Source organism: Geotrypetes seraphini, chromosome 2 (assembly GCF_902459505.1).
Source record: "Geotrypetes seraphini chromosome 2, aGeoSer1.1, whole genome shotgun sequence".
Classification (NCBI taxonomy): Eukaryota; Metazoa; Chordata; class Amphibia; order Gymnophiona; family Dermophiidae; genus Geotrypetes; species Geotrypetes seraphini.
In genome coordinates this window covers 2,519,639-2,541,507 of record NC_047085.1, presented here as the reverse complement: position 1 = coordinate 2,541,507, position 21,869 = coordinate 2,519,639, and the positions used below count along the sequence as shown (strand labels likewise).

At 45.3% G+C, this 21,869-nt stretch overlaps 1 protein-coding gene across 2 annotated transcripts in view; it reads right to left on the bottom strand.

Moving 5' to 3' along the window:
• FBXL6 (F-box and leucine rich repeat protein 6) overlaps positions 1-21,869 on the bottom strand; it is a 112,397-nt gene that overhangs the window by 8,887 nt on the left and 81,641 nt on the right. For both annotated transcript variants that reach the window (XM_033933279.1, XM_033933278.1), the window contains exon 8: positions 7,128-7,365. In XM_033933279.1, the coding sequence (XP_033789170.1) occupies positions 7,128-7,365 (238 nt within the window). The remainder of the gene's footprint in view (positions 1-7,127; positions 7,366-21,869) is intronic.

Here is a 21,869-nt window from a genome sequence, read left to right as displayed (position 1 = left end):
AGAGCTGTATCCATCAGTGGAGATGTCTAACCTCGGCCTGCCCCGGAACTCTTACTGCAACAGTGACTTCCTGTTCCTGCCTAGACGGGCGGCTGCTGCAGTAAGAGTTCCGGGGCAGGCCGAGGTTAGACATCTCCACTGATGGATACAGCTCTGCGGCTATAACATTTAAAATAATAGCGATCCAAAGGGGGAGGGGAGAAGGTGCGAGGAAGTCTGGAGCTGCAGGGCCGACATTAGAGGGAGTAAGAGTTGATGGTGCCGCAGGGTCCCGCGGGGGGGGGGGGGGAGGAAGGAAGGAAGAAGAGGAACCGAAGCATGGCAATTGTGGGGAAGTGCAGAGCTGCAGGGAAGAGTGTTGCGGTACCCAGCTGGAGGGAGAAGGAAGATGAGGGAGGGAATTAAAGGAGATGCCAGGGCTTGGAGCATAGGAGGAAGGTATGCCAGTCTAAGGGAAAAGGAAGGGGGAGATGTGAGAGCATGGAGGGGGAACGAAAGATGGAAGAAAAGGAAAGGAGAGAGATGCCAGAGAATCAGGGAAGGGGAGATACCAGACTATGAGGAGAGGTGTGGGAGAGGGAAGGCGAGGAGAGAGATGCCAGACCAATGGGGTGAAAGGAGAGATGGAAGGGGGAGGCATACAATTTCTGGAAGGGGCATAGAAGGAGAGAAGATGCCATATAGGGGAAGAGAGACGGCAGACAGTGGATGGAAGGAAGAGAGTTACAAGAAGATGAGGAAAGGAGAAACCACAGAAGACAAAGGTAGAAAAAAATTTCTATTTATTTATTGCTTTAGGAGACATGTGTCACTGTTTCTGTGAAGCATTGTATGCAGAGTCCAGCTTCTTGCTGGTTCAATTTAACCTTTGTCTATGTATTTTTATTTTATCCCCCCTTTTACAAAACTGTGAAGCGTTTTTAGCACCAGCCTTGGTGGTAGCAGCTCTGATGCTCAGAATTTTATGAGCATCAGAGCTGTTACCTCCGTAGCTAAAATCCACACTACAGTTTTGTAAAAGAGGGAGGGGTTAGTTTGTGATTACATATTCCTTACTAGGCGAAGGTGTTTTCTGTGTTCTGTGTGTTTTCTGTTAGGATTGACGGTGTAGGATTGATCTGTGCTGGTCTGGCTTGTTTAGTTTTACAATGGGTGTATTGATGTACTGCTCACTGCAATATGTAAGATGCTGCCTTTTCCTAGGTACTCATGTGTGACGTGTGGTTTGTTACTAAAAATCATGTTTTTCTTACAGATGGGGGGGGTGCCAAAAAATGATGGGCCCCGGATGTTACATATGCTAGGTACGCCACTGTATGTAAAGATACCAGAAAGCTGGCGTAGCAAAAACTTCTAAGTTTTGAGTATTTAACCCTCCCACAATCTCACGGGCACTCGTTTCAAGTTTATTGAGATTTTGATTTAAACGCAATATCAAATATTTTCAATGCGTATAACAAAAATAAATTTGGGGAAATAAATAAAACCATTTGAACCAGTGTTCCCGCTAAGCTGCGCTGGCGCACAAAATATTACATCGCAGCGCACACGTTTCTCGTCACAGCGCACAATCGGAAGAGGCGTACGGCAGATGGCAGGGCGGCGAGAGGAGAATCGGGCGAGTTGGCTCATAACTTGCTGGCGCCCGATATTTTTGGCTCACGGTGAAAAAAGTTTGCTCACAACACCCGCCCGCTTAGAGGGAACACTGCTGACAACCCTTCAGCAATATCATTTATAAAAATGTTAAAAAGAACAGGCCCAAGAACAGAATCTTGAGGCACACTACTGGTAACATCCCTTTCCTCAGAGCGATCTCTATTGATCACTAACCTCTGTTGCCTTCCACTCAACCAGTTCTTAACCCAGCCCTTCACTTTGGGGTCCATCCTGAGAGCACTCAGTTTATTTGTAAGACATCTGTTTGGAACACTGTCAAAGGCTTTACTAAAATCTAAATACACCACATCTAGATCACATCCTCTATCCAATTCTCTGGTCACCCAGTCAAAGAAATTGATCAGATTTGTCTAACAAGACCTACCTCTAGTGAATCCATGTTGCCTCCAGTCCTGTAATCCACAAAATTCTAGAAACTTCACCATTCTCCGTTTTAAAAGTGTTTCCAATAATTTGCTTACAACAGAAGTCAGACTTACTGGCCTGTAATTCCCTACTTCTTCCTTACTTCCACTTTTGTGGAAAGGGACCATATCCAGTCCTCCGGTACCACTCCTGACTCTAGAGACTTGTTGAAAAGGTCAGTCAGCGGAGCTATCAGAGCTTCCCTAAGTTCCTTCAGCACCCTAGGACGTACACCATCCGGCCCCATTGCTTTGTCTTCCTTTATTTTAGCTAGCTCCTCAAACACAATCCTCTGAAAATCGATCAGGATCTATTACTCCTCCATCCCTAGTCATGCTTGTCTTCTCTGGTCCCGCTCCTGGCGCTTCAGCTGTGAACACAGAACAAAAATATCTGATTAGCAATTCGGCCTTTATCAGCTTCTACATATTCCTCCCCTCCAGAGTCTCACAATGCCACTTTTGAACTTCTTCATATCACTAATATATCTAAAAAATGTCTTGTCTCCTCATTTTACCATGTCAGCTATTTTTTCTTCCATTTGCATCTTTGCTTTCCTGACTACAAGATCAGCCTCTCTTAACTTTTCCAGATATTTTTGCCTGTCTTCCTCTTAGTCGTCGTTGAGAGTTGTAAGAGATGTGTTGAGCATGGCTCCTATGAACTCTAACACTTGAAGATGAGACTTTGGAAAATTTATTTCGAAGCCTAGTAGCTGGAGAAAAGTTATGGTCACTTGTGTAGCTGAGTGCACTGCTTGAGGCAATGAAGCTTTTACCAACCAATCGTCTATATATGGAAAACACCAGGACCTGGAGCACCTGAGCTACTGTGAGCTGCCTTTTAGAAAACAAGGAGCCCTGATCAACCAGTCAGCCAGGAAGGGATGCACCTGCAAGCCCATCTTTTGCAGATGAGCCATCACTGCCACCATTACTTTAGTGAATGTGCGAGGAGTGGTTGCCAGTCCAAAGGGAAGGGACAAAAACTGGTAATGGTTTACAACAGGATGTCCAACCTTTTGGCTTCCCTGGGCTGCATTGGCCGAAAAAAAATGTTTCTGGGGCTGCACAAATGCACAAACGCTGCAGCAAGACAGAGGAGGGAGCCGGCAAGACGGTAAACACCCGGGGGCAGCAGAGGAAAACACTGCATCGCCCTCGACTGGGGCTGCACAAAATACTTCACTGGGCCTCAGATTGGACACCTCTGGTTTACAAGAACATGAAAGTGTAGAACCCTCCTATAGTCCAGAGCCTCTACAGAGGCTAGGAACTCTCCTGGAGCCACTGTGACAGAGTGAACTGTCTCCATGCGGAAACGCAAAACCTCAAGTGCTGCCTTGACTTCTGAAAGGTCTAAAATGGGCCTCCAATCACAGAGAATTGCACTCTGGCAAGATGAAGAATATGGAGCATCTGCCCAAGTCTCCAGGCGATACAAGCTCTATGGCTTGAATGTCCAGTAACCTGCACAAAGGGGCCATCACTCCGTTCACTTCGTCCGGACGCCCTGCAGGAGTCAGTAAACCGATAAAAGCTGAGTGAATAGATTTGAACCGTTCTGGATGAATGCTAGAACCCAGTGGAATGAAGAAATCTGGGCCCAAGCCAGCAGAGAATCTGAGTGCCTGTCCCCTATCTTGAGAGGGGCAGCTCTGGACCTGGCATCACTGTGTCTTCTCGGAGGAAGATGAAGCACATGAACTGGAGGGCCTGGTTGCATCTGGATCTGGCAAACCTCTGTCTGCAATTCTGAGACAAGGCTCCTGAATACTGCCAAGACCTCCTGGAGCCACAAGAATTAGGGCGCACAGAACATAGAAACATACGACAGAAAAGGGCCACGGCCCATCAAGTCTGCCCACTCTAATGACCCTCCCTATTTATCTTTGCGGATAGATCCCACATTTCTATCCCATCTGGCCTTAAAATCTGGCACGCTGCTGGCCTCAATAACCTGGATTGGAAGACTATTCCAGCGATCAACTACAGTTTCACCCACCGAGACCTCTGTGATACTTTCCCCATTGGTAAGTACTAGGTCCAGTATTGCCTGATCCCTTGTTGGTTCAGATACCAGTTGCCTGAGTCTTGCTCCATTCAAAGAGTTTAATAGCTTCCTGCTGCTGCCGGAAGCAGAGGAAAGTGTGACCCAATCCACATCAGGCATGTTGAAGTCACCTACCAATACTGTGTCACCCTGCAAGGTGATATTCTCTATATCTCCGATTAATTCCTTATCTAGGTCATCTTGATGTCTTGGGGGTCTGTATACTACGCCAAGATACAGGCATTTGTCCTTCCCTCTGGCCAAATTTACCCAAAGGGATTCCCCAGTGTACTGTACATCCGTGATTCTGGTGACCTTAATGTCATCTTTAGTATATAATGCTACACCACCTCCCATTTTACCCTCCCTGTCCCGGCGAAGCAAGTTGTAACCTGGTATGACCATGTCCCACCCGTGGGAGTCTGTGAGCCAGGTCTCAGATATCGCCACTACATCCAGGTCGGCATTCCTCATTTCTGTTTCCAAGTCTAGGATCTTATTTCCCAGACTGTGGGCGTTGACGTACATAGCCCTCCACGTTGTGTGTTTGTTGTATCTCAGTGGGGACGATCCCTCTTTATCAACTAGGACCCCATAAATGTAGTGTGCCTCAGAAATATAGTGTTTACTTAGCTCAGTCTCTAAAGAGTATTGGTAGCTTAGCTCGTCAGGCGGGTTGTTTGTGCCCGTACCCTCCCCCAACTTACCTAGTTTAAAGCCCTGTGTAGTAGGCGGGCTAGACGGTGTCCAAGGACGTTCTTCCCCCTCCTGGTCAGAAGTTCTAGGTCCGCTATTGGGTAAAGATTTTGGACAACGATTCACCACACTTGTTTTAAGATCACTCAGACCCCTTTCTGAAAACAATGGTTTTTTGAAAGGAAGCCTGCTGAGGGTAGCTTTGGACATGGAATCACTAATCCATTGCCCAATGCAGAGAATTCTGAGGGCTGAGATTGAGCACAGTGAAAACTTGTACATGGCCCTGAAGATGTCGCATAGAGCAGCCGCCACAAAATCCACTGCTGACAGAAGAAGCTGCAGCACAGGCTGTCATGTTCAAGAGGTCACAGCCGGGTATGGCAGGCACAAGTCAGAAGGAATGCCGCAGTGAATGCTTTGACTCCCAAAGCCAAAGCCCAGAAAGCCTCTTGAGAAACATATCTACTTGGTGATCCTGCATATCCTGTAGCAACACTCCACCTTTGCACGGAAGGGAGGTGTGTTTAGTATCCTGCGCTACTAAGAATTCACCTTGGGTTGAGTGAACTGGTGACACTTCAGTGCCAGAGGATACAGCCAAGCCATAGTCCATGCTACCATAAGGGATAATGCTCCAGTATTAAAACGGGAATGTCAGGATGTCATATTGAGCTCTAACTCCATCCAAGATAAAGGAGGAATCGGAAGGGACCTGTTGGAAGGAGTGAATCAGAGATGCGGACCAAGAGCTGAGGGTTTAATAAGCGCAGAACCTTGGGATCATCCCTGAGATCAAGAGTCAATATAGGCACCAAAGCATCTGACTGCAACCTCGACAGGAATGGTACGTCCTGAGACCACGAATGATATAGGAAGAGATCCATTATCGCCTGAACTCCTTCTGAAAGGTCCCCTAGACCTTGGCTAGATGCGGGCAGCACGGCACACTGGGAACTCCTGCCCCCTCATGCGGTGTCCAAAGCGCTGCCAGACTTCTCTATGGAAGGATGGCTCTCTGGAAAGGCTTTTCACCTGAAATTAATAAATTTGGGGAAGAAAGTACTAGGCAGTGCCGAGTCTCCAGTGGATGACTCCAGGTTGCATCTCCTGGGTTCCGCAGCTTACGCGCAAAACGACCGCTGTACCTGGAACCAGAACGAAAAATGGTCCAAACCAATGGGCTTCCCGCTCATAACTCGGCCTTAGAGCATAAAGGAGAGGCTAAGTTGGATGCTCCCGCCCCCTTTCATGTGTTGCACAGCAGGTAGCACAAGGTCGCTCCTCGAGCATGCAACGGGTGCAATCCTGGCTTGAATTAGGAACAAAGGAGTCTGAGAGTTCCATCCCTGTCAGTTTTGAGGCAAAACATTGTGTTTTGAAGCTTCTGGAGAACTTTGAAAAAAGATCTGGAAAAATCCAAGATGGCCACTGGCAGTGTTTGGTGCCAAAAAACACAAACACCAAAAGTAAAAATAAAAAGCAGCAATTTTATGATTTTAGAGATGGGAGAACACATGAGCACAAGCATAAACCAAGAAAATTCACTCCTTCAGGAACGCGTTCAGAAGTAAAAAAATTGTAGGGGGAAGCAGAGCCCTCTGTGAAGCAGGAGGAACACAGAAAAAAATCAGAAATGGATTGCTTCTGTGGCTATAGGAAAATTACCCGCTTGTCCAAAATGACACACCTATTGAACTAGAACTAGCATTAAGCACGGTCTGTGTCTCTATATGGCCGTGGAGGATGGGCAGGGGAGGGCTTCAATGGCTGGGAGGGTGTAGATGGGCTGGAGTAAGTCTTAACAGAGATTTCGGCAGTTGGAACCCAAGCACAGTACTGGGTAAAGCTAAGAAGAAAAAATTAAAAAATTTTAATTGAATCAGGTTGGGCAGACTGGATGGACCATTCGGGTCTTTATCTGCCGTCATCTACTATGTTACTAAGATTCCCCTGGCAGTGTCCTAAGGAGTGCAAAAGGAGCAGAACCTATTCATTAGTTGCAAACAAGTGCCTTTGCCTCACAGTTGAAGATATAGGCAGAGAAAGATGATGTTACCTTCGTGAGAGTTTGGGTTACAATTAGTGAGTACAGAAAGGCTAAGAATAGTATGAAAACCTGTAGTATAGGAGATATATAGGGGGAAATAAGAATTAAGAATATTCCATAGAATTACCATAAAAGGAGAAGTGGTAACAGAGTCTGAGATGTCTCTAGAGCTGCAGTTACCTGTCTCTGTCTACTCATGCAACGTAAGGTGTCTCTAGAGCTCTGAATTTCCTGTAGTACTTACCTGACTGAGTTTAAGGTGACTTTTGTTCCTGCCAGGTTAATGGAGCTCAGAAGCTTATTTCCTCCTTCAACTAAAATTGCTAATGCCAACTCTAGGTCCACTTCGCCATAGCACTGACCAGTCAGGTCCAGTTCCTGCAAGCTATGGCGCCAAGCCTCCGTGAGCAGGTGACTTCCCACTTTACAAAGGGTCAGGTTCTGAGTGCTGCAGTACAAACCCAGGTAAAGCTGGTGCAAGTCTGGCAGGGAGAAAAAAACAAAAACAAAAACCCAGGACTTTTTACATCTAAATTTACCAGGAAAACCTCCTCAAACACAGCACATTCAAAACACATTTAGCATTTCCAGAAATTGCCTCCAAAACCACCACATCCTTCTACTACTAAATCACTTATACAGAGCTATACATTTTGACATTTAATAGACGATCCATGCTTGGAAGAGCTTATAATCTAACTTGAACAGACGTACAGTACAGGGATTCAAACAGGGATTGGACAGATTCCTGAGGGAAAAGGGGATCGTGGGGTACTGAGGGAGGTGATGGGGTGTTGCATAAGTATAGACAGCTCATCAGGTCGTGCAGGTGCAAGGCCGGAGGGTTAGGACATTGTTGGGAAGATAGGACTTCGATGAGAAACCTAGGGGGCAAGGGGGCCCCTTCTAGTGATTAAGGCAGGTCATGACCTGTTGGGCCGCCGGGGGGGCGGACTGCTGGGCGGGATGGACCTCTGGTCTGACCCGGTAGAGGCACTGCTTATGTTCTTATATAGGGTTGGGGATGCAGAACCCAAGGTGAGAGCAGTTTGTTCCAGAGTACTGCGGCTAGATTAATTTTTGGAGTAGGCAAATTTGAGAAGGCCAGCCTGCTATTGGGAGAGTTACACTGGCTGCCAATGAAAAAGTGTTCCTTTCAAGATCGCCTGCATGACCTACAAAGCAATTTATGAAGGTACCTCTAATGGACTAGTATCGGGCATCAAGGTTCCATGCCCCTTCCATAACTCAAGACAGACAACACCTCAAGCTGAGTTCAATGGAAAAAACTTCAAATTCCAGGGTCCTAAAGTCTAGAATAGCCAACCACAATCTATGTCATGCCCCTTCATGCTACAACTCAGGAAAACGTTGAAAACCTATCCCTTTCCCTTGTAACTGTCTGACCGCTATTCTCCAATGTTCTCTTAAAACTTACTGCAATTGTACTGATTGATCCCAAATCTTATTGTTAAACCCAATGAATCCTTGTTGACAACTGCAAGGTAGAAGAAATAATATGGTACGGTATGATATTTTCACCACCAACCACCGTATTTCCCCTGAACAGATCCCAGGCCTTCACCACTTCAAGCCTTGCCATTTTCAACATTTCTCCTTAAGAAAAATACCTAAGTCAGCACTGCTGGTCCTTTTGTGTCTCATTACCGAGTTTTGTACTAAAGCACACAGCCAGCAAGGTTTGTGAGGCTCTTATAAAAATAAAAACCAGCCTTCCTCTACTTACTAAGTTTGGATTTTAACTACTGTTCCAACAAGAGGTTACAACAACCTTCTTGAAAGACCAAATCTGTTACAGACCCTGCTCAGTGCAGGTCACTTCATTTTCCCTACTCCTGTTATACACTATTTGTGCACATTACTGTGTATTTCACCAGCATCTTTGAATGGAGAGGGGAGGGGGACAGCCTAGTGCAGTGATGGCTAACCTTTTTGAGCCCGAGTGCCCAAACTGCCGCACAAAACCAAAGAATTTCCTCAAAGTGCCAGCACGTCAATTAAACCTTAATAACAAGATTTTAGTATCTAAAAACTCTTTATAAAGTTGCCTGAACTATGTAACATCATTTTTAAAGGTTGGGATCTTTGTATTGTAAGAGAATCAATTTGATTCACAATCCTTTGGTTTTCATTTCAATTTATTGGCAATTTATAATGTTTTAATGATTTCATTCAATTTAATGAATTTAGGAAGAATTTGATTCAGTTACACAATATATTTTAAATGTATTATTCACATAACATGTCAAATGTATCCTGAGTAAAAAAAAAGATAAACTTCTTAAAACTGTTAACTGTATCAAGACTCGGTGAGTATTCCCAAAGAGTCTATACATGTTTTTTTGTAAAATTTACAATCAAATTAGAAATTAGTTAAATCATTACATTTCTAATAATATGATGTAAAGAAAACAAAAGAGCTTTCAATTAAACCAACCGTTTTTATTGGAAATTCCAGATTGGAATACAACAGGGCCATGTAAAGTCCCTTTTTTAAATAACATCTTTAAATAATGTTTAAATAACTTAGAAAGTGTCTTAACTGCAAACTGAAAACACTGCTTCATGTAAACATATGCATTGGGCATGCTCTGAAAAAAATTAATGTGATTTTTGTTGTTGCATGCATGCTGATAACTTGTCAATCCTTGGCTCATAGTGCATTAATTTCAGAGCAACACATGCAGCACTCATGTTATCCGTTAATCTGTTTCTAGCATCAGATTTTATATGATTCAAAGCCGAAAACAGCTGCTCACAAGCATAGGATGACCCAAACAAAGTAAGAAGAGCAATCCCAAGTGCTTTCATGGACTTAAAATTGTCTGGCAGAGAATTCCACGCTTTTAGGATTTCATTTTCAGAACTGCTAGCAGTGATTTCATTTGTCACCCTTTCACACTCAATACGTTCAAGAGCCGCACGCAGGTCATTGAATTTACTTTTCCAGATAGAGCTTTCTTGAAATTCCAGTAGCTCCATTTCCAAATTTTGAATATCCAACCACTGTAAGCAGGAAAGATCAAGATCTTCAAATGTGGACTTTTCTGGGGAAGTTATAAATGAAAGGGTTGTCTCCATCTTACGGAACTGAGAAAATCTTTTACTAAAATTCTCCTTTGCTTCGGCTACAATGGTGGAATATGCTTTGTGGATTTCCTGGTGTTTTTTATGACTGTCCACAAATGTTGTAGAATTATCCAAATGTATTTTTAGGTTGGGAAAATATTTTAGCTGTCCACTCTCAAGGTCTTTTTCAAAAACATGCAATTTTCTCTCAAAAGCTTTGATGTCACTAAACATGCTTTCTGCTGTTTTTCCCATGCCTTGTAATTTTTTGTTTAGTACATTAAAGTGGTTAGTAAAATCTGTAAAGAACATGAGGTTGGTAAGCCAGGCCATGTTGGTGAGTTGAGGATAGTCTTCCCCCTTTTCGTTCATAAATAGCCTAACTTCTTCCAAGCAGGCCACAAATCTCTCTAACACTCGTCCTCTGCTCAGCCACCGGACATTATTGTACATCAGTAAAGTGTTATATTGTGCCTGAACCTCATCAAGAAGGGCTTGAAATTGTCAAAAATTAAGAGCACGCGCCATAATGAAGTTCACCATTTTTGTTACATCTTTGAGGACATCGTCAAGTTTTTTGCTGCTTTCTTTGGCGCAGAGCGCCTCTTGATGTATTATGCAGTGAAATTGAATCAGTGGATGTTTTGCTTCCTTAGCAAAGAAATGAATGAATCCTGATGTTGTCCCCACCATGCTAGGTGCTCCATCGCTAGTAACTGAAACTACTTTTTCTGGACTTATGTCTAGTGATGAAAAAGCCTCCATCACAGCATTGTGGATATCTATCCCTTGTGTTCTTCCAGGCAAAGACAGCAGTTTTACCAGCTCTTCTCTCATGATGTCACCAGTAGCATAACGCAAAATGAGCGCTAGTCTTGCATGGTTAGTAATATCTGTACTTTCATCCAAGCACATGGAGTAGAAGGGTGCTTTTTGTAAGTCGCAAGTAAGCTGTTGACTAACATCAGCTGCCATTCGCAGAACCCTATCTTTTGCAGTATTTCTGCTTAGCAGCATCTCAGAGATGCGCTGCACAATTTTATCCTTGTTTTGGAAATCATGGAAGAGTGAATTACTCCCGGCCAAAATTGCCTTTTTGATAAAATCTCCATCAGAGAGGGGCTTACCATGTTTTGCCATGCACAGTGAAATTTGAAAGCTGGCAACTGTAAGATGATTAGTTTTTGAAAGATAGTTGCTAAAACTAAGAGACTGGGAGTGATATTTCTTTAATTTTCCTACAAGGAACTCTTTTCTTTGAGCTAAACCAAGTTCAGCAACACTGTTATGGTTGGTCTCAAAGTGACGTTTGACACTTGATGTGCGAGACACAACACTTTCATTACACATAATACACAATGCTTTCCCACTGCGTTCAATCACTCCATATGTACTCTGTCCAGGCCTCTTGGAATGGTCTTCCACTATCTGTTTTTGCTTTTTTTGCTGTACTCATTTTCTTTGTTCAAGACTTCAAGTCTACAAAAAGATAAAATTTGTATAATAAAAAAAATCTAATGAAGTGCTGTATACAAATCCGTCCCCATAAAAAAATATGTGATTGGGGAATTTTACTAATTGTAGACATCCGTTTTGGTCAAAAAATATACTGTCCGGGTGAAAATCGGCCTTGTGCAACCTGAGTGTATGGGAAAAGGACTTTTATTTTTCATTATTGGAGCCTTTGTTATTTTATTATGATGTTTACAAAAGCACTGTGAAGGGCCACATATACACTTTACTGTTTTTTGCTATATTGAGTTTTCCATAAGGTACAGCGCAGAGGATTAGTGTGTTGGTTGTTCACAGAGAGCCCAGCCCTCCTCTCAGCTTACTGAACTTCTCTATGCAATCATCATAAGCAGCTTTTTTATTTCCTCAAATTTAGCATGTCCCCCATGGAAGATACAGAGGTTTTTACAGAGGAGCACATTATTAGACACATTAACTTCCCCCCATATCCTCACCTCTCTAGCATTGGAGCACTAGGAACTGTTCCTGATTACAGATGTCACATGTGGAGTCACACTACAGCCTCACTGAGTTCCTGTGACAGACTCAAGTGTGAAGCTTCTCTTCCTCCCCCCACTTCCCCCTCACACATTGCCTGGCTCATAGGATACTAAGGGGAAGACAGGCAGGCTAAACATCCACTCACAGGACTGCAGCCAGCACAGGAGGATGGGCCGCGGCCCACCGGGACAATGCCCGGTCCTCCCAAGGGCCAGTCCGGCCCTGTTGCCAGGTGAGCTGCAAAGCAGACACTGGCACACTCGCCTCCCGCCGCATATCTTAATTGCGGACTAGAGAGTTGCACGGGGACAGAAATCCCACCCGTCCCCGCCTAAGTCTCACCCGTCCCCACCCGTCCCCGCGAGGAATGTCCTCCGTCCCCGCCCGTCCCCGTGAGGAATCCCCTCCGTCCCCGCCCATCCCTATAAACTTCAGAAATAGTTATTTCATTTAATTATGCTACTGAATTAAAGGCTCTGGTAGAAACCCATTTACAAATAAGCAAAAAGACTTTATTAATTTGGAAATATTAATTGGGAAGAATACACACTTTGTAAACGGGTTTCTACCAGAGCCTCTTTTGTTTATAAATTTTTATCAACACAACTAATATACTACTTTATCCTGAAGCAAAAAAAAAAGAAAAAAAGAAATAGAATTCTTTTCCTACCTTTGTTGCCTGGTTTCTGCTTTCCTCATGTTCTCATTCAGTTCCTTCCATCCACTGTCTCTTTTCCTTTTGCATCTTCCATTTGCTCTGTTACTGTGCCTCTCCCTTTCTCCCCCTTCCAAATTGGTCTGGCACCCATCTTCTTCCCTCCGCTCCCCCCATAGTCTGGCATCTCTGTCTTCTTCCCTGCCAGCGTCTTCTCCCCACTCTCTCTTCCCCATTTCCTTTCAGCGTCCTTCTCCACCCCACCCCCCATCTTCCCCATGTCCTTTCAGGGTCCTTCTCCACCCCTTTGTCTTCCCCATGTGCTTTCAGCGTCCTTCTCCCCCTTCTGTCTTCCACAAATGCTTTCAGTGTCCTTCCCCCCCCCACCCCGTCTTCCCCTGGCCTTTCAGCGTCCTTCTCCCCTCTGTCTTCCCCATGTGCTTTCAGCCTCCTTCTCCCCCCATCTGTCTTCCCCATGTGCTTTCAGCGTCCTTCTCCACCCCACCCCCCATCTTCCCCATGTGCTTTCAGCGTCCTTCTCCACCCCTTTGTCTTCCCCATGTGCTTTCAGCGTCCTTCTCCCCCTTCTGTCTTCCACAAATGCTTTCAGTGTCCTTCCCCCCCACCCCGTCTTCCCCATGGCCTTTCAGCGTCCTTCTCCCCCTCTGTCTTCCCCATGTGCTTTCAGCGTCCTTCTCCCCCCTCCGTCTTCCCCATGTCCTGTCAGCGTCCTTCTCCCCCTTCTGTCTTCCACAAATGCTTTCAGTGTCCTTCCCTCCCCCCACCCCGTCTTCCCCATGGCCTTTCAGCGTCCTTCTCCCCCCTCCTTCTCTCCCGCCCCGGGTGCAGCACAGCCGGCCAGGTCCCCTTACTTTTGTGGCGCTTCCGCGACCGACAGACCGACAACAGCCCCGGTCTGACAAACCTCCCTGCCCTTAACCGCGAATCTAAATTTCCTTCTTACAGCTGCTGTAAGAAGATAATTTAGATTCGCGGTTAAGGGCAGGGAGGTTTGTCGGACCAGGGCTGTTATTGGTCGGTCGGGTTAGCTCCACAAAAGTAAGGGGACCTGGCCGGTTGTGCTACACACGGGGCGGGGCGGGGCAGACCGCCCCCTCCCTTGGTAGCCACTCGAGCCTTGAGGCTACTCCTCCTTACCTACCCTGCCTGCAGCACAGAGCCGAACGGAAGTCTTCCCAACGTCAGCGCAGACGTCGGAGGGAGGGAGGGCTTTGTTTACCGACGTCAGCGCTGACGTTGGGAAGACTTCCGTTCGGCTCTGTGCTGCAAGCAGAGCAGGTAGGGAGAAAAGCCGCGCGACTTAGTACATCCAGCCCCGCAGGAACCCCGCGACCCTCGGAGGCGTCCCCACGGGATCCCCGCGACCCGTGCAGCTCTCTATTGCGGACCTTCCCACGTGCCAGCTGCAAGGCCTTCGCGTGCCACAGCTGGCACGCGTGCCATAGGTTCGCCATCGCTGGCCTAGTGGTTAGACCAATAGGCTGAGAATCTGAGAAAGAAGGGTTCAAATTAGAGAATGACACAGGGAAAAAATCTGTCCCCGTCACTGCCCTGTTCCCGGCCCACCGTCCCCTTCACCGCCCCGTCACCGTCATCGCCATCCCATTCACCGCCTCGTCACCGTCCCCGCAGCATCCATATAAGCCTTAGTACTGCAATATTTAGCTCATTCCTTCCTTATAATGCTGAACTTGATAAAGAGATGTTCAGCTGGCAGGGCTTTGTTTATAAACTTTTATCAACACAACTAATATACTACTTTATCCTAAAGCAAAAAATAAATAAATAAATATAATTTTTTTTTCTACCTTTGTTGTCTGGTTTCTGCTTTCCACATCTTCTCATTCAATTCCTTCCATCCACTGTGTGTCTTCTCTCTGCGTCTTCCATTTGCTGTTACTGTGCCTATCCCTTCACCCCCCCAATTGGTCTAGCACCCATCTTCTTCCCTCCGCTTCCCCATAGTCTGGCATCTGTCTTCTTCCCTTCCAGCGTCTTCTCCCCACTCTGTCTTCCACATTTCCCTTCAGGGTCTGTTCCTCTCTACCCTCTTTCAATGTCTGTTCTATTCCTTTCCACCACCACCCTTCCCTCCCTCCTTTACCATCTGTTCCTTTCTACCACCCTTCAGCTCCTTTTGCGTGGCCTATCTATCTACCTCCTTCCCTCTTATTTTCGTGGCACGTTACAATGTAATTTGTGCAAGCTGCTGGAGCCTGCGAGCTCGGTCCCTGTCCCATTCCCACAAACCATCTCGCTTCTGTGTTCCTATTTTCCCCATTTCTAATATCTCCCCTATTTATCTGGCATTGCCCCCCCCTCCTGTGTCCATATACCATCCCCATGGCATGTCCCCTTTATGCCTCTGTCCCTATGCCCCCATGCACATAATTTCCCCTCTTTCTGATTACCTTCCTGTGTCCAGATTTCCCCTATCTTCCTCTTCCATATCAGTGTGTCTCTTCTTTTCAACCCCATCTAGCTTCTTTCCTTCTTTCTTCCCCCCCCTGCTTCCAGCATCTGGCTCACCTCCCTGTCCTCCCCTTTCTTTCCTGCTGTGGGTTTCTTTCTTTCTCTCTTCATCCACTTGGCCCAGAATCTTTTTCCCTTTCACTCCCTCCTTCCTAGTGTGAGCCGGGAACACGCGCGAGGTCCAGCAGCCCCCACCCGCCCGATCGCAACATTCAGACAGCTCCCTCCCTCCACTTCACCTTATATTTCGAGTTTGCCGGCTTTCTTTTTCGCCGAGCTGCACGCTTTCAAAAAGCCGCCCAAGCGCAGCTGCTCAGTTGTTCAATCTTCTGCTCTGATGCAACCGAAAACAGGAAGTTGCAGCAGAGAAGATTGAACAACTCCAGCAGCCGCGTGTGTGCGGCTTTTTGAAAGCATGCGGCTCGGCGAAATAGAAAGCAGGCAAACTCAGAATATAAGGTGAGGTGGAGGGAGGGAACTGGCTAAATGCTGAGATTGGGCGGGTGGGGGCTGCTGGACCGCACAATCTTTGATTGCCTCACTGCAGAGACAAGATCATTCACTGCTCCACGGGGCAGTGAATGGCCTTGTCCCTATCGCGACTACTATTTTTCTTTCCCCGTTTCGGCGGGTTACCCGCGACTACTTGCAGCCAGCCGCGGGTAACAACCCTGTGTCATTCGCTAGTTCAAATCACACCAATGCTCCTTCCTCCTTGGGAAATGTCTTCTTTCTATAGCCTTTGAAACTGGCTCACATGCTTAACAGATTCTTTGATTTGTACTTTACATGTTCTCTTCACTCCTCTTTAACCTGTACATCAAGCCAGTTATCGACATCGCCCACAAATATAAGATCACTATCCACTCCTATGTCGACAACTTAGCAATCTGCCTCCTATACAATCTCAACTTCCATGACCCCATTACTCCAGTGTTCTGTAATGTGCACAGGTTACCAGTCAAGAAACGTTGTGCCTTCAAAGCCCTAGTAATATCCACCACAAAACCCCAAGCTACATAGCAGCCAAACTACAACCGTACTTTAACAATCGCTCCCTCCGCTCTGGCTTTGTATCCCCGCAGAAAGATCTCTCAATCTAGAAAGGGCAAGCAAACGCTCATACAGCCACTTTATCCCTCGCCTGTGGAACCAACTACCTAATGGCCTTTACCAAAGATATTGGATCTTTGTAAACTGACTCCTTGGAAAGTTTCAAGTTTACTAAAAAATTTTTATACCGCCTAATCAAGGCGGTGTACAAATACTAATAATACATAGAAAAGATACATTAAAACCAAAATTATAAAATTAACAGAGCTGGACACCAAATTACTTGACTTACAGACCTACACCAGACATAAGGAGATGGGCAATAACTACAATATTTGCAAAAAGAACATAAAAAGGGAAGAACGATAGGGAGGGCAAAGACCAGTGTGTGGAGGAGTGTGTGGCGCGGTGGTTGAAGCTACAGCCTCAGCACCCTGGGGTTGTGGGTTCAAACCCCGCGCTGCTCCTTGTGACCATGGGCAAGTCACTTAATCCTCCATAACCCCAGGTACGTTAGATAGATTGTGAGCCCACCGGGACAGATAGGGAAAATGCTTGAGTACCTGATTGTAAAACCGCTTAGAAAACCTTGATAGGCGGTATATAAAATCCTAATAAACTTAAACTTAAACTTAACCAGAAAAGAAAAGGCAGTTATTATGAACAGAAAAGTTTTTAAATTGGATTAGAATTGAGCCCGTAGGTAGTTAGGCATGGAATTCCATAAAGTGGATGCTTCTATTTGCATCCTCTCGCCCCTATATAGTTAAGAAACTGTCTCCTTGTATGCCTCTTCCTTTTCTAATACTTTTGCCCTCTGTCGTCCCTGTCCTTAACTTCATGTCCTCCTCCTACATTGTGAATGTCCTTTTGTAACCTGTTCTGAGCTGTTGGGAGGACGGGATAGAAATCTAAATAAATAGTACCAGAGATTTTTCTCTTGTAACTTAATGTAGCTGGCCCTAACTGGCCATTTCAGAAATCCTCTACCGTCTCCCCCTGCCCCCAAAAAACGAACCCCAAAATAAAACTTCTTGGATCTATCCCCTTAAGAGTTTTGTATCATGACTCCAAATTATACAGCTTCCTTTCTATTAAAAAGTACACTCCTTGTGCATTAATAGTCTTCAGATATTAATATAACTTGATCACAGCCCTTAGTCTGTCCTATTCTCTTCTGAAAAGTTCTGAGAGGAGAGAACAGGATATTTTGCTCAGGGATAATTTTGGGATAAAAGATAAATTGCTTTTTAAAAAGAAAGAAAAATGGGGAGACCCAATGATCCACAGTGAAAACAATCCACCGATGAAAACAAAAACTGTGGATACAGATGTTCTGGAGATAATTTATTAAACACTGACATATAAAACCATGAAAATTCAATTAAAAAAGTACAATGATAAAAAATACTGTGATAAAAATCCAACCAGACCCTACACGGTCCGTGTTTCGGTGAACACGCCTTCCTCAGGGGTCCAATGGTTTGCAAACTCACATATAAAGAATTGGACTGAAAACAGTCGATTGTCTTTAAACATGTGAGAAAGCTTGTCTGCAGTGTTCTTTTCTCACATGTTTAAAGACAATCGACTGTTTTCAGTCCAATTCTTTATATGTGAGTTTGCAAACCATTGTGGACCCCTGAGGAAGGCGTGTTCACCGAAACACGGACCGTGTAGAGTCTGGTTGGATTTTTATCACAGTATTTTTTATCATTGTACTTTTTTAATTGAATTTTCATGGTTTTTTTATGTCAGTGTTTAATATATTATCTCCAGAACATCTGAATCCACAGTTCTTGTTTTTAAAAAGAAAAACTTTACTAGTTTCTATAAAATAAAGGCTTTTCGGCATAGTTTTAAACTTGAACTTACTTCTAGAGCAGGGGTGTCCAATGTCGGTCCTTGAGGGCCGCAATCCAGTCGGGTTTTCAGGATTTCCTCAATGAATATGCATTGAAAGCAGTGCATGCAAATAGATCTCATGCATATTCATTGGGGAAATCCAGAAAACCCGACTGGACTGCGGCCCTCGAGGACCGACATTGGACACCCCTGTTCTAGAGGTAAAAAAGTAACTGTCACAGTCTACAGCATTAACAGATAGCCTCTAGAAGTCACAGCATGGCTTAGTTCAGTTTTCTTTCCTACCTAACCTCCCCAACTCCAAACCCCACGTTGCTCCCTATTCACTAAGCAAACCGATCGTGAACCAATAGGTTTGCGAGACCTTTGCGACCCGATTTCCCTCCTGCACCACTATTCACTAACCTGTGTAGCGATCCGATTCCAATCTGTGCATGCAAATGAGGGGAACTGCACGCAAAGTAGGCAGGGACGCGATTCACTAAAAAAAAGTTCCCGATCCGACTGGGCTGGCCGATCAACCCAAAAAGTGATTGCTGGGGACCAGTCGCAAACGGCATTCCGACTCTCCTGCTCCATTGTCACCCTGAACTCTGCCCTGATATTCAGGTTTTTCTTCCTGCAAGCAACAATCCCGATCTTCCAGCCCTGCTTTCTCCCCCATGTCCTCTCTGCCGCATTCACTGCAGTGCGAGCCCACGGGTTTAAAGCGGGGCTGCAAACCGCAGTGCAGCCCTGCTTTAAACCTATGGGCTCGCACTACAGGGAAGGTGGCAGAGAGCAGGGCATGACCAGCTGACAGTTGGTGAAAGGGAAGAGGCTGCTGCCGCTGGAGTGGGGAGAGCAGGAGAGTCGGGGTCCGTTCAAACAGCAAGCCTGCTGAGTCTGTAGGGAAAAATGTGGGGAGACATAGAGCAGGAGAGTCTAGGTGGCAAGAGCAGCTGGAAGGGGAGAGCAGGAGAGTCGGTGCAACAAAAAACAAACAAACCAGCAATAAAAATTTTAAAAACCCAGACCCAAAACGCATGCGCAGACCATCTGCAGGGAAAGCAGATGATCTGCGCATGCGTCAGGGTCGCAAACTTGCGATCGGATGGGGGCATTCCTTTGATCGCCCTAATTTGAATTTGTTCACAATATGAATCAATCGGGCCTGGTGGAATTGGCCACAGATCACCCCTGAAAAAAGGTTAGTGAATCTAGCTCTTAATCATCTACTGACATTAGATAGATTGTGAGCCCACCAGGACAGTAACATAGTAACATAGTAGATGACGGCAGATAAAGACCCGAATGGTCCATCCAGTCTGCCCAATCTGATTCAATTTAAATTATTTTTTTATTTTTATTTTTTTCTTCTTAGCTATTTCTGGGCGAGAATCCAAAGCTTTACCCGGTACTGTGCTTGGGTTCCAACTGCCGAAATCTCTGTTAAGACTTACTCCAGCCCATCTACACCCTCCCAGCCATTGAAGCCCTCCCCTGCCCATCCTCCTCCAAACGGCCATATACAGACACAGACCGTACAAGTCTGCCCAGTAACTGGCCTAGTTCAATCTTTAATATTATTTTCTGATTCTAAATCTTCTGTGTTCATCCCACGCTTCTTTGAACTCAGTCACAGTTTTACTCTCCACCACCTCTCTCGGGAGCGCATTCCAGGCATCCACCACCCTCTCCGTAAAGTAGAATTTCCTAACATTGCCCCTGAATCTACCACCCCTCAACCTCAAATTATGTCCTCTGGTTTTACCATTTTCCTTTCTCTGGAAAAGATTTTGTTCTACGTTAATACCCTTTAAGTATTTGAACGTCTGAATCATATCTCCCCTGTCTCTCCTTTCCTCTAGGATATACATATTCAGGGCTTCCAGTCTCTCCTCATACGTCTTCTGGCGCAAGCCTCCTATCATTTTCGTCGCCCTCCTCTGGACCGCCTCAAGTCTTCTTACGTCTTTCGCCAGATACGGTCTCCAAAACTGAACACAATACTCCAAGTGGGGCCTCACCAATGACCTGTACAGGGGCATCAACACCTTCTTCCTTCTACTGACTACGCCTCTCTTTATACAGCCCAGAATCCTTCTGGCAGCAGCCACTGCCTTGTCACACTGTTTTTTCGCCTTTAGATCTTCGGACACTATCACCCCAAGGTCCCTCTCCCCGTCCGTGCATATCAGCTTTTCTCCTCCCAGCATATACAGATATGGAACATGCTTGAAGTACCCACATCTAAACTAGAGAATGACACTGTGACAAATTTTTCCCTGTCTCCGCTGGAACTCATTTTCCCATTCTGGTAAGTTCTTTTCCTATCCCTGCCAGCTCTGTCCTCATCTGCAACAAGCCTCACACACTTTAAATCATAAGTGTTCAAGACTTGTACAGTTAAGGCAGAGCTTACAGCAGGGGTGTTGAGAGACTTGGAGGGCTGCAATCCAGTCGGGTTTTCAGGATTTCCCCAATGAATATGCATGAGATCTATTTGCATACACTGCTTTCAATGTATACTAATAGATCTTAGCATATTCATGGGGAAATCCTGAAAACCTGACTGGATTGCGGACCTCAAGGAGGGACTTTGACACCCCTGGCTTACAGGAATGGGACAGGGACAGCGACAAAACTCGCAGGGAAACGAAAGGACAGGGAAACTGAGTTCCTGAGGGGACGTGGACAAATTTGTCCCCATATCATTCTCTAATGTAAAACTACAAAAAGGCAGTATACAATGCCAGTTCCAATCCCTTTCCCCTTGTCTAAGTGGTATATCAAATCCCAACCCCAATAACATTTCCATCCACTTCAGATGACCTGTATTCCCGTTGTCAGTCTCGGGGATTACATTTAGATCTCAACAATGCTCTCTTTATCACTTTAGTCAGATCGTAATTTTAGAAAGAGAGACTAACATAAGAATAGCCTTAATGGGTCAGACCAATGGTCCATCTAGCCCAGTATCCGGTCTTTATGGTGACCAATCCAGGTCACAAATACCTGGCAAAAATCCAAAGAGTAGCAACATTCCATGTTACCACTCCAGGGCAAGCAGTAGCTTCCCCCATTCCTGTCTCAACAACATATGGGCTTTTCCTCCAGGAACTTGTCCAACCTTTTTCAAAACTAGCTACATTAACCTCTCTCACCACATCCTCTGGTAATGCATTCCAGAGCTTAGCTATTCTGAGTGAAAAAATATTTCCTCTTATTGGGTTTAAAAGTATCCCCCTGTAACTTCAGGGGTACCCTAGTCTTTGTATTTTTGATGGAGTAAACATTACCCATGCTATACTACTCAGGATTTTGTACACTTCAATCACATCTCCCCTCAGTCGCCTCTTTTCCAAGCTGAAGACCCTTCACTTCTTGGACACTCTTCTTTGAAACCTTTTCTAGTTCCGCTATATATATATTTTTTTTGATAAGTAGACTAGAACCAAATGCAATACTCAAAATGAGGTTGCACCATGGAGCAATAAAGAGGCATTATAACATTCTTAGCCTGAACTCTGAGAACTTTAAGTGATCAGACTCCACAGGTGATCCTTGAGGGGAGGAATTCTGGCCTAGTGCCTAACCTTCAGTAAGCCTAGTTCTAAGAGAGAGGTTGTAGAGGCTCAGCATTAAAGATAGTTTTTCACAGCAACCTGTGAACTACTGTCTGGGAAAGGTAAACGGGTTTCAGCAGGTTATATCATTGTAATTCTCTTTTTTGCTCAGCAAAATCAGTTAGGTAATAGTGTAGCCTTTAGTCTCTATTAGGGTTTAATACAACAAGACCAAACAAAAGAAGGGCCCTGGTATTCCACAGTCAAA